The sequence below is a fragment of the Danio rerio genome, chromosome 13 (assembly GCF_049306965.1).
Source record: "Danio rerio strain Tuebingen ecotype United States chromosome 13, GRCz12tu, whole genome shotgun sequence".
NCBI lineage: Eukaryota > Metazoa > Chordata > Actinopteri > Cypriniformes > Danionidae > Danio > Danio rerio.
The window spans coordinates 28,852,486-28,869,775 of record NC_133188.1 but is presented as its reverse complement, the minus strand read 5'-3'; the positions used below and the strand labels follow the sequence as shown (position 1 = coordinate 28,869,775).

The 17,290-nt window shown below is 34.6% G+C and overlaps 1 protein-coding gene across 20 annotated transcripts in view; it reads left to right on the top strand.

The window, feature by feature from the left end:
• The window catches only part of si:dkey-192p21.6, an 87,078-nt gene extending 69,993 nt beyond the window's left edge, over positions 1–17,085 (top strand). For 18 of the 20 annotated variants that reach the window (XM_073919783.1, XM_009307340.3, XM_017358773.2 and 15 more), the window contains 3 exons: positions 4,133–4,203; positions 7,065–7,177; positions 9,305–9,592. In XM_073919783.1, coding sequence (XP_073775884.1) covers positions 4,133–4,203; positions 7,065–7,177; positions 9,305–9,486 — 366 coding nt within the window. In that variant the 3' untranslated portion in view covers positions 9,487–9,592. Of the gene's footprint in view, positions 1–4,132; positions 4,204–7,064; positions 7,242–9,304; positions 9,593–16,511 lie in introns of those variants that run through there. The other 2 variants (XM_073919786.1, NM_001145587.1) reach the window with 2 other exon arrangements.
• The last annotated feature ends 205 nt before the right edge of the window (positions 17,086–17,290 follow it).

The window sequence follows — 17,290 nt, the reverse complement described above, 5'->3', positions numbered from 1 at the left end:
AATTCTCTCGTGGTGCATCGTGGCAATCTGGCCGGAAGTAGTACAGATGGTAACACTTTAATACGTTCCCTCTGCCACCATGCTTGCCGACGCCGCTACGGTAGTAAATGTGCCTGCAGCTTTTGACCGCTGGGTGTCGATGTAACCATGGACTAAAACATCAACACGGTGATGTATGTGTATTGTATGCAAAGGTTCTGTATGTGATGTGTTCAATTAAATATAATTTTTCTTTGGTTGTTTTGGTTTCCTTAGTAATGAACGTGCTTTTACGCTATACTGTATGTTTTAGAAAAGATGTCTACAATACACATTAAGAAGCATAGCCCTAGGCTGCAAATATTAAGCAAAAATAAGTAAATAAATTGTGTTGAGGTCGTCTGGGTACTTTATGCATATTGTTTTTTGAATTCTATGAATCCAGACATACCACTCGGCTTGAATATCGGTTAGCTTACTATATAGTATGGAAGAATGCTATTCGGATGCAGCCATGCAATTGTGTGAATTTGGTGCGGCACACTCTGTTTATCTGTCCAATACGAGTCAGGTGTGACACACTAGTGTGTTTTAGTTTTAAAATGCAAAAACATTTGATAACAGAGGCACGGCTTTCCACATTTGCTCTCTGATTGGTCTTTAGGACAATTGTATATCCCTCTCTGATTCTTCAATCTTTCTCATATAAAATGTCACATATTATCCATTTAGCTTTACAGTGTGGATGTAGATCATTTTCTGAAACGCAATAAAAATACCAGTCTAAAGGGGGATCTTTTTTTTTTCTTTTTCTAAAATGTCATATTAAAACAAAAACGCTAGTGTGCCACATGCACCTGACTCTCATTGGTCAGATAAACAGAGAGCTCAGACCCAACTTCATGCCTTTGGATGACATAGTTGTTGTTGTTGTTGTTGTTGTTGTTGTTGTTGTTGTTGTTGTTGTTGTTGTGGTGGTGGTGTTGTTGTTGTTGTGCAGGTCAATCATACTAAGCATACACAAGCATACACTAAGCAGCACCTAAGAGGTATTGTTTGGGAAACCTGTTTGAAAGCAGTTTTTTGAATCAAACACATTTGATTTATGTTGGATTTGGACCAACATGCATTCTATTTAGTGTTTGTATTAAACATAATTTATTTGTTTCTCTATCTTCAAATGATTCTCACATGATTGTCTTACACATCAGGAATCAGTGCAAGATAACAAACTTTTGTCATTGTGTGTCGTCTCTGTTAATATGTAGAAAAGTTTTTGTTATCATATATTAAAGTTGTTGTCATTACAGTATATTGAAAAAAAAGAGCTGCAATAGTTTCTCGTTACATTTTTTACTTTTCAGCTTCCATGATTCTAAACTTTTGCAATGCAATTTTTCTGATCTCCCACATTTTGATTTCATTAAGGTTTTTGTGCTTTCGTTCATTCATTCATTCATTCATTCATTCATTCATTCATTCATTCATTCATTCATTCATTTTCTTTATGCCTTAGTCTCTTTTATTAATCTGTGCTCGCCACAGCAGAATGAACCGTCAACTTATCCAGCATATGTTTTACGCAGCGGACGCCAATTTAGCTCATGCAATTCACCTATAGCGCATGTCTTTGGACTGTGGGTGATGCTGGAACACCCAGAGGAAATCCTTGCGAACACAAGGAGAACATGCACAGAACTCCACACACAAAATACCAACTGACCAAGCCGGAGTTTGAACCAGCGACCTTCTTGCTGTGAGGTGATCGTGCTACCCACTGCGCCACCGTGACACCCTGTTTTTGTGTTTTCATCAAATGTATTCATTTTAATTATATTAAATATTAATATATTACATTTCTTCATATCATAATTCATTCTTGCACTGTAAAAAATGCTGGGTTCCACACAATTCATTCATGTTGTCCCAACATAAATTAAGTTAACTTAACACTTTTAACAAATTTACGTTCATCAAACTTAAAAAAATTCATGTTTTCCCAATTAAATCTCAAATTCATTTCAGATAAGTAGTTTAAACGCTTTGCAAAAAAAAAAAAATGAGTGTAGGTTTATCATTTCAAATTTAGTTATCTAAATGTGTCGTTCATGAGTTAGGGTACTTCGAATTAGCTTTAATTTGTCAATTTTTCATTTTAATTTCAGTTTTATTACGGCTGTTGTGGGATTTTGGAAGTCAATGGAGCAAAAAGTGTAGCGATGAAGTAAAATTTGACCTCTCAGGTTCCATTTTCCATTTTAACTGATTTGCTCCAGTTTGCTATGAGGTGACAGTTTCGTTCTTTTTGAATATTGCTACTTTGGAAGGAAACTTTTTAAAATATTTTATTTGTTACTTTTATTATTCAATGCCTTTTTAGATATTAAGTCACGGTCACACATTTTGGAAGCTTTAGAAGGTTGTAGTGTTAAACTTTGCAGCTATAGGGATGCAACAATTAACCGATTTCACTATTAACGGCGCTTTAATTTGTCATGGTTAATAAATAGGCTTCTGAACACTACGTTTCTGCACAGAACAAAATTGCTGCAATACAATAAAGTTATGCCAACTGTGCAATAATTTAAAGTTCCAAGCTTGTATACCGAGGCTAATACTGGATTAACTATGGCTGAGGCTATTAACTAAGCGCTGTTCACTTATCGCATTTTTTTGCATGAGCAAGTTTGTTATTTCTAATGGAGGCACGCTGCTTGCACACGCATATTGAGAGAGACCTGCACGCTCTCAAGCTTTTCATACTGATCTAGTTGAAAAAATGCTGCGAGTCACAGATTTCGATCAGACTGGATTTATACTTTGCATAGAATATACACATTTCTACTTCAAAGAGAAAAAACACAAAATGAAAAATAACAAACAACTTTTAGTAATATTGTTGATCAAAAGTGCCTTTCAGACAGGGGTTTAGCAGCCTTTTGACTACATTTCTTTAAAAGGGAAATACTAATATGCTAGACAAATAATATTTTTATTTATTCTTTTGTATATTTATTTATTCATTGTTTTGTCCTTTATTTTAATTTTTTTTGGGGGGGGTTACCTTTATTAGATAGAAAGGAGACAGAATAGACAGGAAAGCATGGGGAGCAGAGAAATAGGGGAAGGATTGGCATAGGACTAATCAAACTCGGGTCGCCGCGGAGTGCATGTGTCGACGCACTAACCACTACACCACTGGCGCTGACCTGTCATTTATTTTTAGTGTAAAATTATAAATTATGTTTAATTGCCAACATCTTTTTTCACTTATTTTTAAGTCCAAAGAGAAATTAACAATTGTTTGGTTTTTTTTATTTATGTTTTGTGTAGTATTAATTGGTTAGTGAGCAGCAATAAAAAATATTTTAAAATATAAAGAGTTTTCTTGTGATTTTCTAAACTATTAGCGTTTTGACATTAATGAATGCATAATCATCGTCATAACTGCGAAACTGTGATTATGCCTCAGACTATAATCGTACAACCACAATCTATAATCGTTGAATCCCTATTTGCAGCATTAAAAAAAAGGGTTTACTTGTGTTCATGAATTGTCAAGTCAGAATTCACCAGGCTTGAACTTTTGGAACGGCGCAATATTTTTGATCCCCAACATTTTGATTGGATTAAGGTCGTTATGCTTTTGTCATTTTTATTCTTTTTGGTTACATTAAATATTTTATTGAATGTCTTTATATTATAGTTCTTTCTTAGATTTAACATTTCAAATATAGTTTTAGTTTTGTATATTGAGTTAGAATTAGAGTTTTCATTTTAATTTCAGTTTTGTTAGGCTGTTCTGGCATTTCGGTAACATTCAATGGAACAAAGAGTGTAGCAATACTAAATGATTTTCGAATAAAATGAATACTTCAAAATTTCATGTAATTTATGGTTTAGTTGAAAATGTGACAAATTCGGAATTTTAATGAAATATTTTCACCAAATTCCCAATGTTAAACTCATGTGGGCTGAGAGATTTTTGGATGAGGAGATGGATCTGTGTTGCATGTGTTAGTTTGAGGGTCTTCACCTCCGGGGACCATCAGCTAATCTTGATTCTTTATGGCGGTGCTGCATTTGGCTTGGCTGATAATGCTTGCTTTACAGGTCTGCATTGATTTGAAATCTGTTTTATTCTGACCCTCAGGGAATCTCCGCAGCCATCCTTTCTAAGTGCACAAGAGACGAAGGATTTATACCTGTCAATAAAAACCTTTGGTAAGTGCTTCCTGACCCTCTAAATCCAGCCACTGTTTTCGCCTTCCACCAAAAGAAGAGATGAGCCTCCAGAAGACACAAATCAGAGGCTGCTAAAACACGCGTTTAGGTACCTCTAACGACAGGCCGTCCTGTAAATAATCGGCCCCACTGGCACAGGAGTGAGACGCGGCGGGTGATGCATCCACTGTCCAACCAGATCACTCTTCTTTACAGCCAAGATGGAGTGAGCCGTTTTTATTTGGCCAACCGTATATATCTTGCCAACCGCGCTGGCTTATCTCATCCGCCTGTTGTGAAATCGAGCAGGATGAGGTCAGCCCTACATCTTCAGGCTGCTGCACATTAAATTATTTGTCATCTAACACCTAATAAATAATGGCATGTAACAGAAATGTTCAACACACACCCGCTCAGTCATGCTGGATGTCTTTTAGTGCAAACAAATGTTTTGCTTAAAGCTTATTACATTTTTTAAATAGTTTGCTAATGGGCTAAGAAAAAGAAATTGCAAATTTATAAATATTTATTTTATTTATTTATTCATTCAATGGAGTAAGAAATTTGAATAAATGAATGAATGAATGAATGAATGAATTTGCTAGTAAATTTGAATACATGTAAAAAGAAAATTAGTTTGTTTGCTTGCTAGTAAGGTGAGAAACAGTTATCAACAAAACCTAGATACTAAAAATGTTAAATACATTTTTGTTTTACATTACATTATTATACTTTTAATTTCATCTTCATTTTAGTTGAAGTTTTAGTAATTGTTTTAAGTTTTGTTGTTTTCATCAGTTGTAGTTCATTTGTTTTGTTACATTTATATTTTTATTATTATATGACAGTGATTTTACTTGTTAATAATACAAAAAGTACAAAAGTAGCAAACGCATTGCTTTAATCCTTCATTCATCTGTATATATGGCATGTATAGACCATTTCAATGTGGTCATGTGATTGGCCCATGAACATTTCCTGCTTGTTATCAAACTATTTCATAACTAACAAGAGGCAATTCAATCATAACTTAATGTTAAAACGGCTTTCATAACATTATTTATCATTATCAATATGTGGCTCTTTTTGGATTCTCTTAAGCTATAGAAATTAAAAATGTAAAACAGGAAATACGTTGAGACTATTGTTTTTGTTTACATCCCTCAAAATGGTCTATAGCTCTGGGGTCAGGAAATTTTCCTAAGATAACGTTATACTACTTTTCTTTTTTAAAGGTTAATGAAGGTTATGCAGTACGTTGTTAATTTCAGAGCTCTTCTATTCATACAAAAAAAGAAGAAAAAAAACCTTCAAGTTTCAAGTCAAGAGGTCAAACCTTAGCCTGGTCAGAAAAAGTAATGCAAAAGTAACTCAAAAGCAACATAATGCATTACTTACCATAAAACAACTAGTTGCTTTGTTGTGGTGTAACTCAATATTGTAATGCATTACTTTCAAAAGTAACTTTCCCCAACACTGTTTAGTTTCTGTTTTAGTTTAAAGAACTGTTGTTTGTTACAGTATATGTGTAATTAATTTCAGTTTAGTTCTAGTAATTTTAGTAATTCACCTCAATCTTATTTTATTTCAGAAAGTGTTTTAAGTATTTCATGTAATATTTATTTTCTAGTTAAATTTATTTTAATGGGCTTTTCATATTTCTGGGTTTCTCTGTATCGGAAGTCATCATAGTTGGGTAAACTTAGAGTGCAGTAAATGGGAGAGTGCAACAAAACTTTTTTTACAATTCTATTTGCTTAAATAAAGAAAGAAAAACTCCACGATGGTGTTATCGAGACCTTCAGAGAAAGGAAAAAAATTGTGTGAGCCTGATAACAACAGAATAAAGGGAGAACAACGTCAAATTTACTGTCCTTCCCTATAAATGCTGCATTTAAAACACCTCGCACAAGCAGTAATTCACTTTTTGTAATTTGATGCAAAGATAATATAATACATATGTTATTACACATGTACATACATTTTTTTATCAAAATATTAAAAACTTTTCATTTAAGATTATGATGACCATTAAATGTCTTGTGAAATAGGTCCATTAAAGTAAGTTCATTTTGAAATCTTTGGTTTTAGTTAACAACACCAGTAACACTGTATTATGGTTAATTAACCCTTTAACTTTTCCACCAATTTCTGATCTGACAAGCAAATTTTGTTTTTAGTTTTAATGATAACCCATTGACAAAAGGTCAACCAGACGATTATGATGCCAGTTAAAAGCTTAAACTAGATATAAGGAAGATATAAACACAGATTCTTTGCATCCCTAATGTTTTCTCTATTAAATTTGACCTTGCCTCGTCTTTGCTGAAGTATGTGCTCTGTGACCCCACTCTGCAGGCTGTTCAAGTACAGTCATACACATGCTCCACTTTTAATGGCCAGTTCATCATGCCAGCTTATTGAGCCCCCGGGTATGTCCGTCTTCATCCCCAAAAGTAATTAACTCCCAGCCAAGAGTCTTTTTTGGCTCGACTTCAGCTGACATAAACGATGCTCTGGGATGCAGCCATTTTGCATTAGATAAAAATCCGTCCTGGCACTTAGAAACGCAGAGCCACATGACTTATTGACATGGTTGTACTGAGCAGGTGCCAAGGCTTCACTTTGGATGCTTCTGTTTCTTATTGGCTTACTTGAAGCACAGAAACTACTATGCGTCCATCCATTATTTAGTCCCTGGTTCTGCACTGTGTTGTTCTTACTGTTACAAGAAATGTTTGGCAAAGTTCTTCAATAGCGCATTGCAGCTTGACGTAGCAGTACACACACATGATCTGAAAGTGTTTCTTTTAATTTATGAATTGATACTGATATAACACAATTTTTCTATCTGTTTTTAGGTCTCTGTCGTTTGTGACTTGCATGGCCTGCATGTCGTTTTTGCTGCTTGCTGTGATGTATTTCATCATAGATGTTAAGAAATGGTGGGGCGGACAACCTTTCATTTTTCCTGGTATGAGAAGTCACTTGGTTTACAGCACTATTTTCTTAGTCAATCAGATACAGAAAAGCTTACTGTAGTTTGAGACTGATTTGAGATGTAAATTTCTAGTAAAAAACATTATATAATGTTAACTTTTCGATAACACTTTACAATAACTTTCATTAGTTAATGCATTTACTAACATGAACTAATCATGAACAACACATGTACAGCATTTATTAATCATAATTAAACATTTACTAATGTATTATTAACAACCAAGTCCATGCTTGTTACCATTTGTTAATGCACCATGAGTTAAAATGAACTAACAATGAACAACTGTATTTTCATTAACTAACATTAACTAACATGAACGAATACAGTACTAAATGTATTATTCATTGTTTGTTCATGTTAGTAAATGCAATAATTAACATTAACTAATGAACCTTATTGTAAAGTGTGACCAACTTTTCTTTGGACTGAAAGTGAATACACTTAATTTTCAAGATTTTTGCAGGTTCTCTAAGTTAAATTTCAGACATTTTAAGACCTTTTTAAGACCATTATAAATGAAATTTATTTCATTGACTTGTACAGGGCAAACCGAAAGATTTTTTGTAGTGGCCAGTGGAAAATTTATTTTTTTAGTTATATCTTAGCCACATATTTTAAATAATGTGTTAAAATACAGGGAGAACCTTTAAACAAATGTTATTGTTCGGGTGTAAGGAAGATAATTAAACCATATTGGTAAATAGAGTTAATTAATTTTACTTTCATTAAACTTTTTTTATTGTCGGTTGTAGCGATTGGGTAACTTTATATGGACAAAGGAAAATTAAGACCTGTTCAAAAGTATTTAAGTCATACAACACCATATTTCAGAGGGTTTAAGACTCTTTAAGGCCTAAATTTTAGTTTTTGAAATTTGAGACCCCGCGGACACCCTGATGGTCCCTTTTAGACATTCTATGGACTTACTTTGCTGCTACAAGTTAACAAGTAGTAATTATATCTTTAAAAAATTACTTTTAATAAAATGCTAAACAAGCAAAAATATGCAAGTTAAAGTAAGATTCTTGGTTGGGGCTAAAAAATAAATAAAGGGATAGTTTACACACTGTAAAAAAAAATCTCCTCACCATTTACTCATACTCAAGTGGTTCTAATCTTTTATGATTTTTTTTCTTCAGTTGAACACAAAACAAGAAAATCTGAAGAATGTTGTGGGAAAAGCATCCATTTGCATTCATAGTAGAAACAACAAAGTACTATGGAGACCAATAACTGTTTTTTCCAATATTCCTTAATATATCTACTTTTGTGTTCAACAGAAGAATGAAAATCATGGACGATGAGTAAATGATGACAGAACAATCATTTTGGGGTGAACTATAACTTTAAGATGATGTATTAAATGAAGACTGCAACAATATACTTTTTTTAATCCAGTGAATAGTCAGAATGGCTAAAGTTGACTGGACTAATAAAACATTTCTGGGCAATAATATAATCTTTTTAACAATTCAAGCAATATTTTGAAGAGAGAAAGTGAGTGAACTTAAATATATATATTTGGAGCTGGGGTCCGTTCCTCGTACCTCGCTTAAATTATCTAAGATGATTTAACAGTTACTTAATCTTTCAATCTTGATAACTGATCTCTGGCTAATTTGGTTCTTCCATCAAGTTTGTTAATCAGATTAAAATGTCTGGGTAAACTGATCTGAGATCACTTTGTGTGTTGTGAAGGACAGATCTATCGTCCTCTAAATCATGATCAGCAATGTAACAATTGGCTGACGGCACAGTAGCGTAATGACATCATCTGATTAATATTTAAATATCCATGTGAGCAAAATTATGTGAAATTCGTAGTAAACGGTTTGTTGAATATGACACGCATTAACTTTCCACTTTGTTGTGGGCTGCAGGCTTTACACTTTCATGTGTCTAGAGTATTTAGCAATTAATTTAGTTTTACATTTATAGGGGATTTTCTTTATTATAGTAGCCTAGGCATATTATTATTCCTTAAAAAAACAGTAGAGTAAAAAAACAGGGAACTACCATTAACCAATTAACTGGATTATACAGTTTTTTATTGTTAAAATTGCGATAGATTTTTACAGTGCCTGTGTTCGTTTACAGGAATGAACTCTATATTTGTGTATGTTGGTCACTCTCTGCTGGGCTCGTACTTCCCCTTCAGTTGGGAGATGCGTTTTCAGGACAGTCACTGGGAGCCGCTTTTCCAGAACCTGTGGGCAACTGGACTTTGGGTCTTCATCTCGTATCTACTCTACCGCAAAAAATTTTTCCTCAAAATCTGATGCTGCAAGTGTTTTTGTCTCATGAAAGCATTTATATACGTTAAGTGTTAGTTATTCATTTAAATTATTTATAAAACACTCTATAAAATAAAGGTTCTAAAACTGATTTTGCAGTGATGCCATTAGCCATGTTTCCACTGTCGCACCTAAACTGAGTGTCCACAGTCACTTCCGGGGCCTGAACAGGCCAAAACATGGTTTTCTCTGGGCTAGCAGCCTGAGTACAGACGCCAAAAAATTAATAAATAAGAGAAAGAAAAAAACATTGTAGCTGGTCAGTTTAATATATTTCAAAAAACACCCTATAGACTATATGCATATTTAAAAAGAATTGGTTCCAAGGTTACATTTATTTTTTGAACTCATCAGTCTCTTCCTGTTTGTAAACCTGAGTTTGGTGTAATCCTGTGTTCAATTAGTTAATAGACATGAGAAGGGATGAGATTTACTGTCTTCTGTGGACACCTGCAGTGTTTTATTTGATGTCAGTTGTGTTAAGACTTGAACGTAGTGATTAAATCAAATTCGCTGAAGTGGTACTTAACAAATTAGAACAAGCGATGCTACCAGTCGAGGGGTAGTCGTTATATATGGGTTGCTATGGTCAAACCCCCCCTCAGCGCTTTGAGACAGAGAGAGTGGGTACCATCTGCTCCTCAACTGACAGCCCTTTAATAGGGGTCAAGCTGGACGGCTCATGAGGAGCGTTTCTAGAGCCAGCACTTTTCATGCTCACACTAATGCGAAATCAGGAAAATTACACCAGAGGATCTTATGCACATACGGAAACTGCCCAAAAGAAAAACACGTTTTTTCCTGTTTAGTCATGTTCATGAGGTCAAATAAGTCACTGCGATTTTTTTTTTTTATAAGATCCAATGGTCATTTTTACAAAAAAATAAAAAAAGACAAGCGATTTACACCTTGAGTTTAAATGTATAGTTCACCCCAAAAAATGAAAATTCTGTCATCATTTACTAATCCTCCAAAAAATCTCCTTCTGTTGAACACAAAGGAGGATATAATGAAGAATGCTGGAAGAAAACAGCATTAGCTATGTTTACATCCAAAGACACGATTTAGTTTTTTGCGCAAAACTTAAATATCGCATAAAACCTTTTGCGAATGTGTACTTTTTCACCTTTTCAGTTCACGAATCGTGTGTTTCCAATGAGTCATAGAAAACGAAATAGTCACTTCCTGATAAACTGGCGTCAAATATCAAAGAAGAATTTACTGCGATAGGACTTTTTTCTTATATAATAAGAAAAGTGCTATTTGCATCTCAGAAGATGAAGACAAATTGCAATGAACATGCGCTGACTTTTGTGGGGGCAAGATCACAGGGTGCAAGAGTCCTGGGAGATAATAATGCCGAACCACTTTGATGACAGACTTTGGCTAAAGGGTTTTAGAACGACTAAATGAGTTTTAGTCTGTTTTTTTTTTTAGTCTGTGACTGTTTTCGGTAAACAGGTGGACAATAGCTGGCCTTTTGTCGCTGTGACCAAAAGCATTTTCTGCTCCTGGACAAACTCAAAATATTTTAGATCTTTTTAGATTTTTATTACACCTGACCTTGTGAATGGATTGACAAAACTGTGAATTACAAAAGTGAATAAGGAGAAAATGATATTTATTACAGAGTGAACGTTTCCTCTAGTTTTTGCATAATCATGGACAATATATATTGCTGAAATATTACAAAATAGATTTATTAAATTGTTAACATAAAAGTCTAATTACCTTATGTCTTTGGATATGAAAAGTTATTCATTTAAATTCAAATTAGTTGTTGCAAAATAACTACAACCTACAACAAATTAAGCTAAATCTAATATTTTATAAGGCCTCTACTTGATTTGTCCTGTTTTATTTTATTTTATTCGCATCTATTTGATTCCATTCTATATTATTTGATTATATTTTATTTGCTATTCCATTGGATTTTATTCTATTTAATTTTATTTTTATCTGTTTAATTTAATTGTACTGTATTGTATTTTATTCTATTCTAACATATTCTTAAGGATGTACACATTTTTGCACTATGATCTTTTATTAGAATACTTTATTATTTACTATATTAAGCCAATTTAAGTTCAATTCAAATCAACAGTAAACTGGGCCAGTTGGCATTTCTGTGTGGAGTTCACGTGGGTTTCCTCCAGGTGCTCTGGTTTCCCCAACAGTCAAAAGATATGCACTATAGGTGAATTGGGTAAACAAAATTGGCTGTAGTGTATGGGTGTGTGAATGTGAGAGTGTATGGGTGTTCCCCAATACTGGGTTGCAACAGGATGGACAATCACTGCATGAAACATATGCTGGAATAGTTGGCGGTTCATTCTGCTGTGGTAAATCAGGAACTAAGCTGAAGGAAAACACACTTAAGATGTACTGTAAGTGCAGTCATGATCAGGGTAATCATGTTTTCTTTTTAAATTCAAATCACTCAATATTTGCGGCAAAATATAGTTTAATTAGACAAACGGCTCTCATTTTCAATGCCAACATTTCAGAGTATGATATTAATATTATGTGTTGATATTATTTTTAGACCTACCAATAAATTCAGTCAGAAATTAGCCATCTCCTGACTTTAGTACTTCCACAGCAGAGGTTAGAAGTGTCTAAAAGCATCAGCAAATCTGTCTGTAAGTGCTCAGAAGATGGGAATCTATCATGATGTGAAGATTTAATCTCAGCGGTTTCTCAGAAAGGGCTTTTTGCTGATCTCAAACAGTGTGAACAAACAGGCTTAAGTGTATTGTCAACATAGCAGATGTGTTTATCCTCTATTCGTTGAAAACAATGCACAGTTTTTTTGTATCGTCAGAGCTGTGTATTTGCAGCACATTTCTGATCTTCTGAAGCATGCGAACCTGTTCACTCTGCATGGAATTCAATTGAACCCTTTCTCTCTGTTAGTTAATGAGAAAGCTTTTCATTTGGAGGATCGTGTTACCCATTTGAACTAAGTAGAGCCTATGAGTGAAGCAAACTGGTCAACTGATTTTTGGAATGGACTAATGACTAGCGTTGCTCTATACTCCAGGTCCCTGTGGGAATATATGGACTTCAGTTAAGAGCTGAAGCTTTATCCACTGCAGTAAGCACTTTTTGAATCAATATTTTATTAATCATGTGCTTATCATCATTATTATTTAATGCAAGCCCTATAGATGCAATGTTATACCGCAGAGAGCAGCTTTGATGTAAACAATGCTTTCCTGTTGTTTACCTATTAGAATCTTTTGAGCAGAATCTGATGTTAAAAAATGGTGATCTTGTCTACTAAACGACAAGCTTTCATCTGAAAATGGTCTTGTCAAGCAACCGCATTAAAAAGGAACTCATGCGGTGGTGTATGTCATGAATCTGCCTATGCATTTCTTTATCTATATTGATTCACATTGACCGTATGCCTGAAAATACCACTGTGTGTCTGGTTTGGAGTAACCCGAGCTTGTGTTAATCTGCATCGTGTATATGGTTATGAGCCTACATGAACTGCTATGAAACAAAACCATCCTGTGGTTAATATGCAGAGTAAGTGAAATGTTTATACGGCATAACAAGCAGCTCACGATCAACTACAAAGGTGGAGCCATCTTTGTATTTTATGGCCCTCGGTCATATAAGGCATATTTAATGTTGGACAGGAAATGAAAACGGCTTTGAGAAAGAGAAGTACAATGTTCAGTAGACAATAGTTTATCAACGTAGCGATTGTTAGGCTGACAAAATGTCTTCATTCAGATGACAAAACTCAATGAAAGAGTTTTAAAAAATTAATTAATTGTGCATACTTTACTATGCCCAGCAGGCACAGGACGTCAACATGATGTCAGATTGACATTGTACCCCATTGTCATGGGGATGTTGTATGTTGTTTGGAAATGAAAATTGGGTTGACGTCAATGTCCATTGTCCAATCTAAAATCAACCAAATGTCAAAGTCTAATAATGTTACAGCTTGATGTTTTGTGGACATTACCACCATGACGTCTATCAGATGTTGGATTTTGGTAGCCATACCTGACTAATAAATGTCAGTATTTGACGTCAATATGACGTTGGATTAATATGTTGGATTGACGTTGGATTTTGGTCACTTTCGACCAGAACCTAAAATTAAACAAATATCAAAGTGATTTGATGTTGTTATTGGATGCCAAAAAAACGCTGACCTTAGACGCTGGCTAGATATTTATTTTTGGTCACCTGATGTCTCAACCTAAATCTAACCTGATATTAACGTCTTATGACGTTGTGTGCCTGCAGGATGGTAAGTGTTGTATATTTCAATTAGGTTAACCCATAATTGTTTGTATTTAAAATTCTAAACAGTCTGAGTCAAAATCCCTTTTAACGCAAATCATTTCTCCAGGCGGCCATCTTTAAAACGTTTTTGTGTTTGATTTCTGTTTGAATAAGGAAACATTATTTTCTCCTAAACTACTTGCCAATCTCACGATTGAATTTCATATTAAACATCCCCAATTGAAATTAAACAACAACTGTCTCTTTAGTTTCATTTCTAAACGTCTAAGTCACACAATATCTGTCTCATTTTAGAGGCTGCATCCTCCGAAGCATGCATTTGAAGTGCGCTGCGTCATTGAGGCGCGACAAAGGTGGTCTCATTTTAAAAAAATCTGAAGGCTCCTTTAAACGCATCCTCCAAATGCACCCTTTGTTTCCCAGTTAATGAAGGACAGCCGGTGGATCCTTCAAGGCCTCAAACGTCCCAAGATTTATTGCGTGCTGATAACGGCAGGTAGTTTTTAAAAGAAAACTCCAGTTTAAATGCATGGATTAGGTTTAATTTAAATGGATATGTAAACACATGTTAAAAAACAAAAAGACTATGACATGTCTTACGAAAGAGTGATTTTATAGACAGTTTACATGTTTGTGTGTACATGTATGGATCAAAAGAAATATATTTCCAGCTTCTGTAAACCTTGTTTTGCCTTTAGATTGCTTAAAATAAGTTTTAAAATCACTTTGAAAAAAGTCATTACAAATTATAATACCGCTTATTAATAGCAGCTGTTACGGTTGCTAGGTGGTGAGATCTGTCCTCTATATGCTAAATCGTCTCATTTCAAAATGCTCGGTTCAGCCTGTGTGGACTTCGAAGGACTCACCTTTGAAGTCTGCATCCTTCGGAGGATGCAGCCTCTAAAATAAGACATCTACTATCGGCAGGAACTTTTTTCAATTTCAAAATTGTAGGTTGCTCTCCACTGTATAAAATTAGTAGCATGTTTTGATCAACTCAATCATGAATACTAGCACTTTCTGTTCTATTTTTCTGTTTATCTATTTAAATCTATATTATTGTATGTTAACTGGGTCATTGCACTTAAAAAGTTTGATTGCTTGGCATGCTTGCTGTTCTCGAGCTATCTTTTTCAGGGCTTCTTATAGACCTAATGATTTTTTATACTGTACAAACTGTATATTCTGTTCCACCTACCCCTAAATCCTATACCCTCAGAGGAAACAATCTGTCTTTTTTTACCTTTTCCAAATATTGAGGATGCTCCGATTGATCGGCCGGAGATTGGTATCGGCCGATAATCTCATTTGATGTCTCAATCGGTACTCGCTGATCTGGCCGATCTAATCGCAAGTGTTTGTGTTTGTTGGACATGAGCAAAATATTTGATTGATCTTGCATGTATCTAAGTCTTTTTATAACTAAAAGTTCTGTGTTTTTGATAATATTGCAAGTTCACTAAAACCTGGCTTAAAATATTATATACAGTTAAAAAAAAAAACTTTTTTAAAGATGAATATTTAATAGCATAACTTGAAAAGAAGTAATGGATTCATAGGTTTGCATTTTAACTTTTTATTTAATAAATATGCGCTCCAAACTTTTTTTTTTTTTTGATTGAGACATGTTGTTTCCAAATTGCATTGTTAGTCATTTTTCTCTTTTTTTTTTTTTTGTTTAGTTTACTTAATTTTTTTGTTTGTTTTTTAACATTTTCACACCTAAATGGTTATAAGAGATGTTTAAGCATCCTTAATTTATTCTCTTTGGTATGGAGAGATCTCTGCTTAGTGAAGTTTATTAATAAACTAATTTCGAGAGGATCATGTGCTAATGATTGTTACGACTGGTCCCGCATCAGCTAACGTATGATTCACCAATCAGATGATTTCTAACTTATTATAAATAACCAAAGAGCCTTACCTTAGTCATCTTTGTCTTGAAGAATCCCCCTTTCCACCCCCTCTGCCCTTTTTCTCTATAGAGCAGCACGGCGGCCCAGTGGTTATGACTGTTGCCTCACAGCAACAATGTCTCTGGTTTTGGTCTTCGGGGGGGTTACCTGGCTTCAAACTCCCATCTCGATGATCTTATAAGCTCAGGGCTCTCTCCCGGGAAAGCAGGTCAAACAAGCGTTATTATCAATCATCAGCTAAGTGTGAACTTTTGAAAGTATTATAAAGCTTAAAACACCAGAATTGGTACTCTTTTTTGGCAGATCAACATGACAAAGAATTGGTACTCGGTATCGGCTGCAAAAATCCTGATCAGAGCATCTCCACCAAATATTTCATTCTGTCTGATTTAGGAGTAGTTTTTCCTCATGGGGAAGCAAGAAATGTCCCCGCAAGAATAAAAAAGTACTGGCATTTCTATTCTTGTGGGGACATCCCAACAAGTAAGCAAAACAAGGTATACACACACTAAAACTGATTAAATCAATTAACTATCGAGTAACTTTCATTGAATAAAGTCATCAGGAATAGAATACAAAACTGGTGCTACAAACTTAAAGTCCAAGAAAGACAGCAAACCTGACGGCAAACAATATATTAAGACTGGCTGCGTGATTGCCAATGCCTCACCTTTTTTTTTTTTCTTTAACATTTTTATAATTCAATAGTTTATTTCTGTAATATCCCATATTTTTTGTGAATGTAAAATGAATAATAATAATTAAAAAGTTATTTTGTTATTGGGTGCCCTGTTTCTCTTATGTGTACCTCCACTATAGTTTCATTTGGCATCCATCAGGGCAGACGTTGATTGGAGTGATTGCCCTGTGATGCACTGCTGGGTTGCCCTAAAGGCAGAGTAATGCATCATGCTTACCCCTCCTCACAGAGAGCTGAGGCGTCCAAGAGCAGCCATAAACAGACAACCGGCCTCAAACTGTCTTCAGCTCACAGCAACCCTCCAATACTGCTGTTCTGATCATTTCTTAATATGAAAGGAACAATAGTCTTTGGTGTGGTTTGTACTTAGAATGCCATGTGGCTGTGTTTGTTGAGCATTGTGCTTGGCACCTGATTCATATTAAACTGTTTTTGGGGAACAAATAAAACGTTCCTGCAAGGAGAGTTCATTTACTTCTTCTGTTTATTTTATTGTGAATTAGTTTGACAAATCTTATTTCTCCATTACAGAGAAGCACAAAATCACTTTCAAGAGTCTTGTCCTTAACTGTTCCTGGCTGGTGAAATGATCTTTGTAACCCTCATCCAAACCTGAATCCTTGACAATATTCGAAAGACACTTGAATTAATTAATATACAAAACAAAATAAATACATTTCCTCATCAATTTTTACTATTTATTACAGCTATTTATTGATTCATTTTACATTCATAAAAAATCCCTTTATTAATCCGGGGTCGCCACAGCGGAATGAACCACCAACTTATTTAGCACATGTTTTTACGCAGCAGATGCCCTTCCAGCTGCAACCCATCTCTGGGAAACATCCATACACACTCATTCACACACATACACTATGGACAATTTAGCCTACCC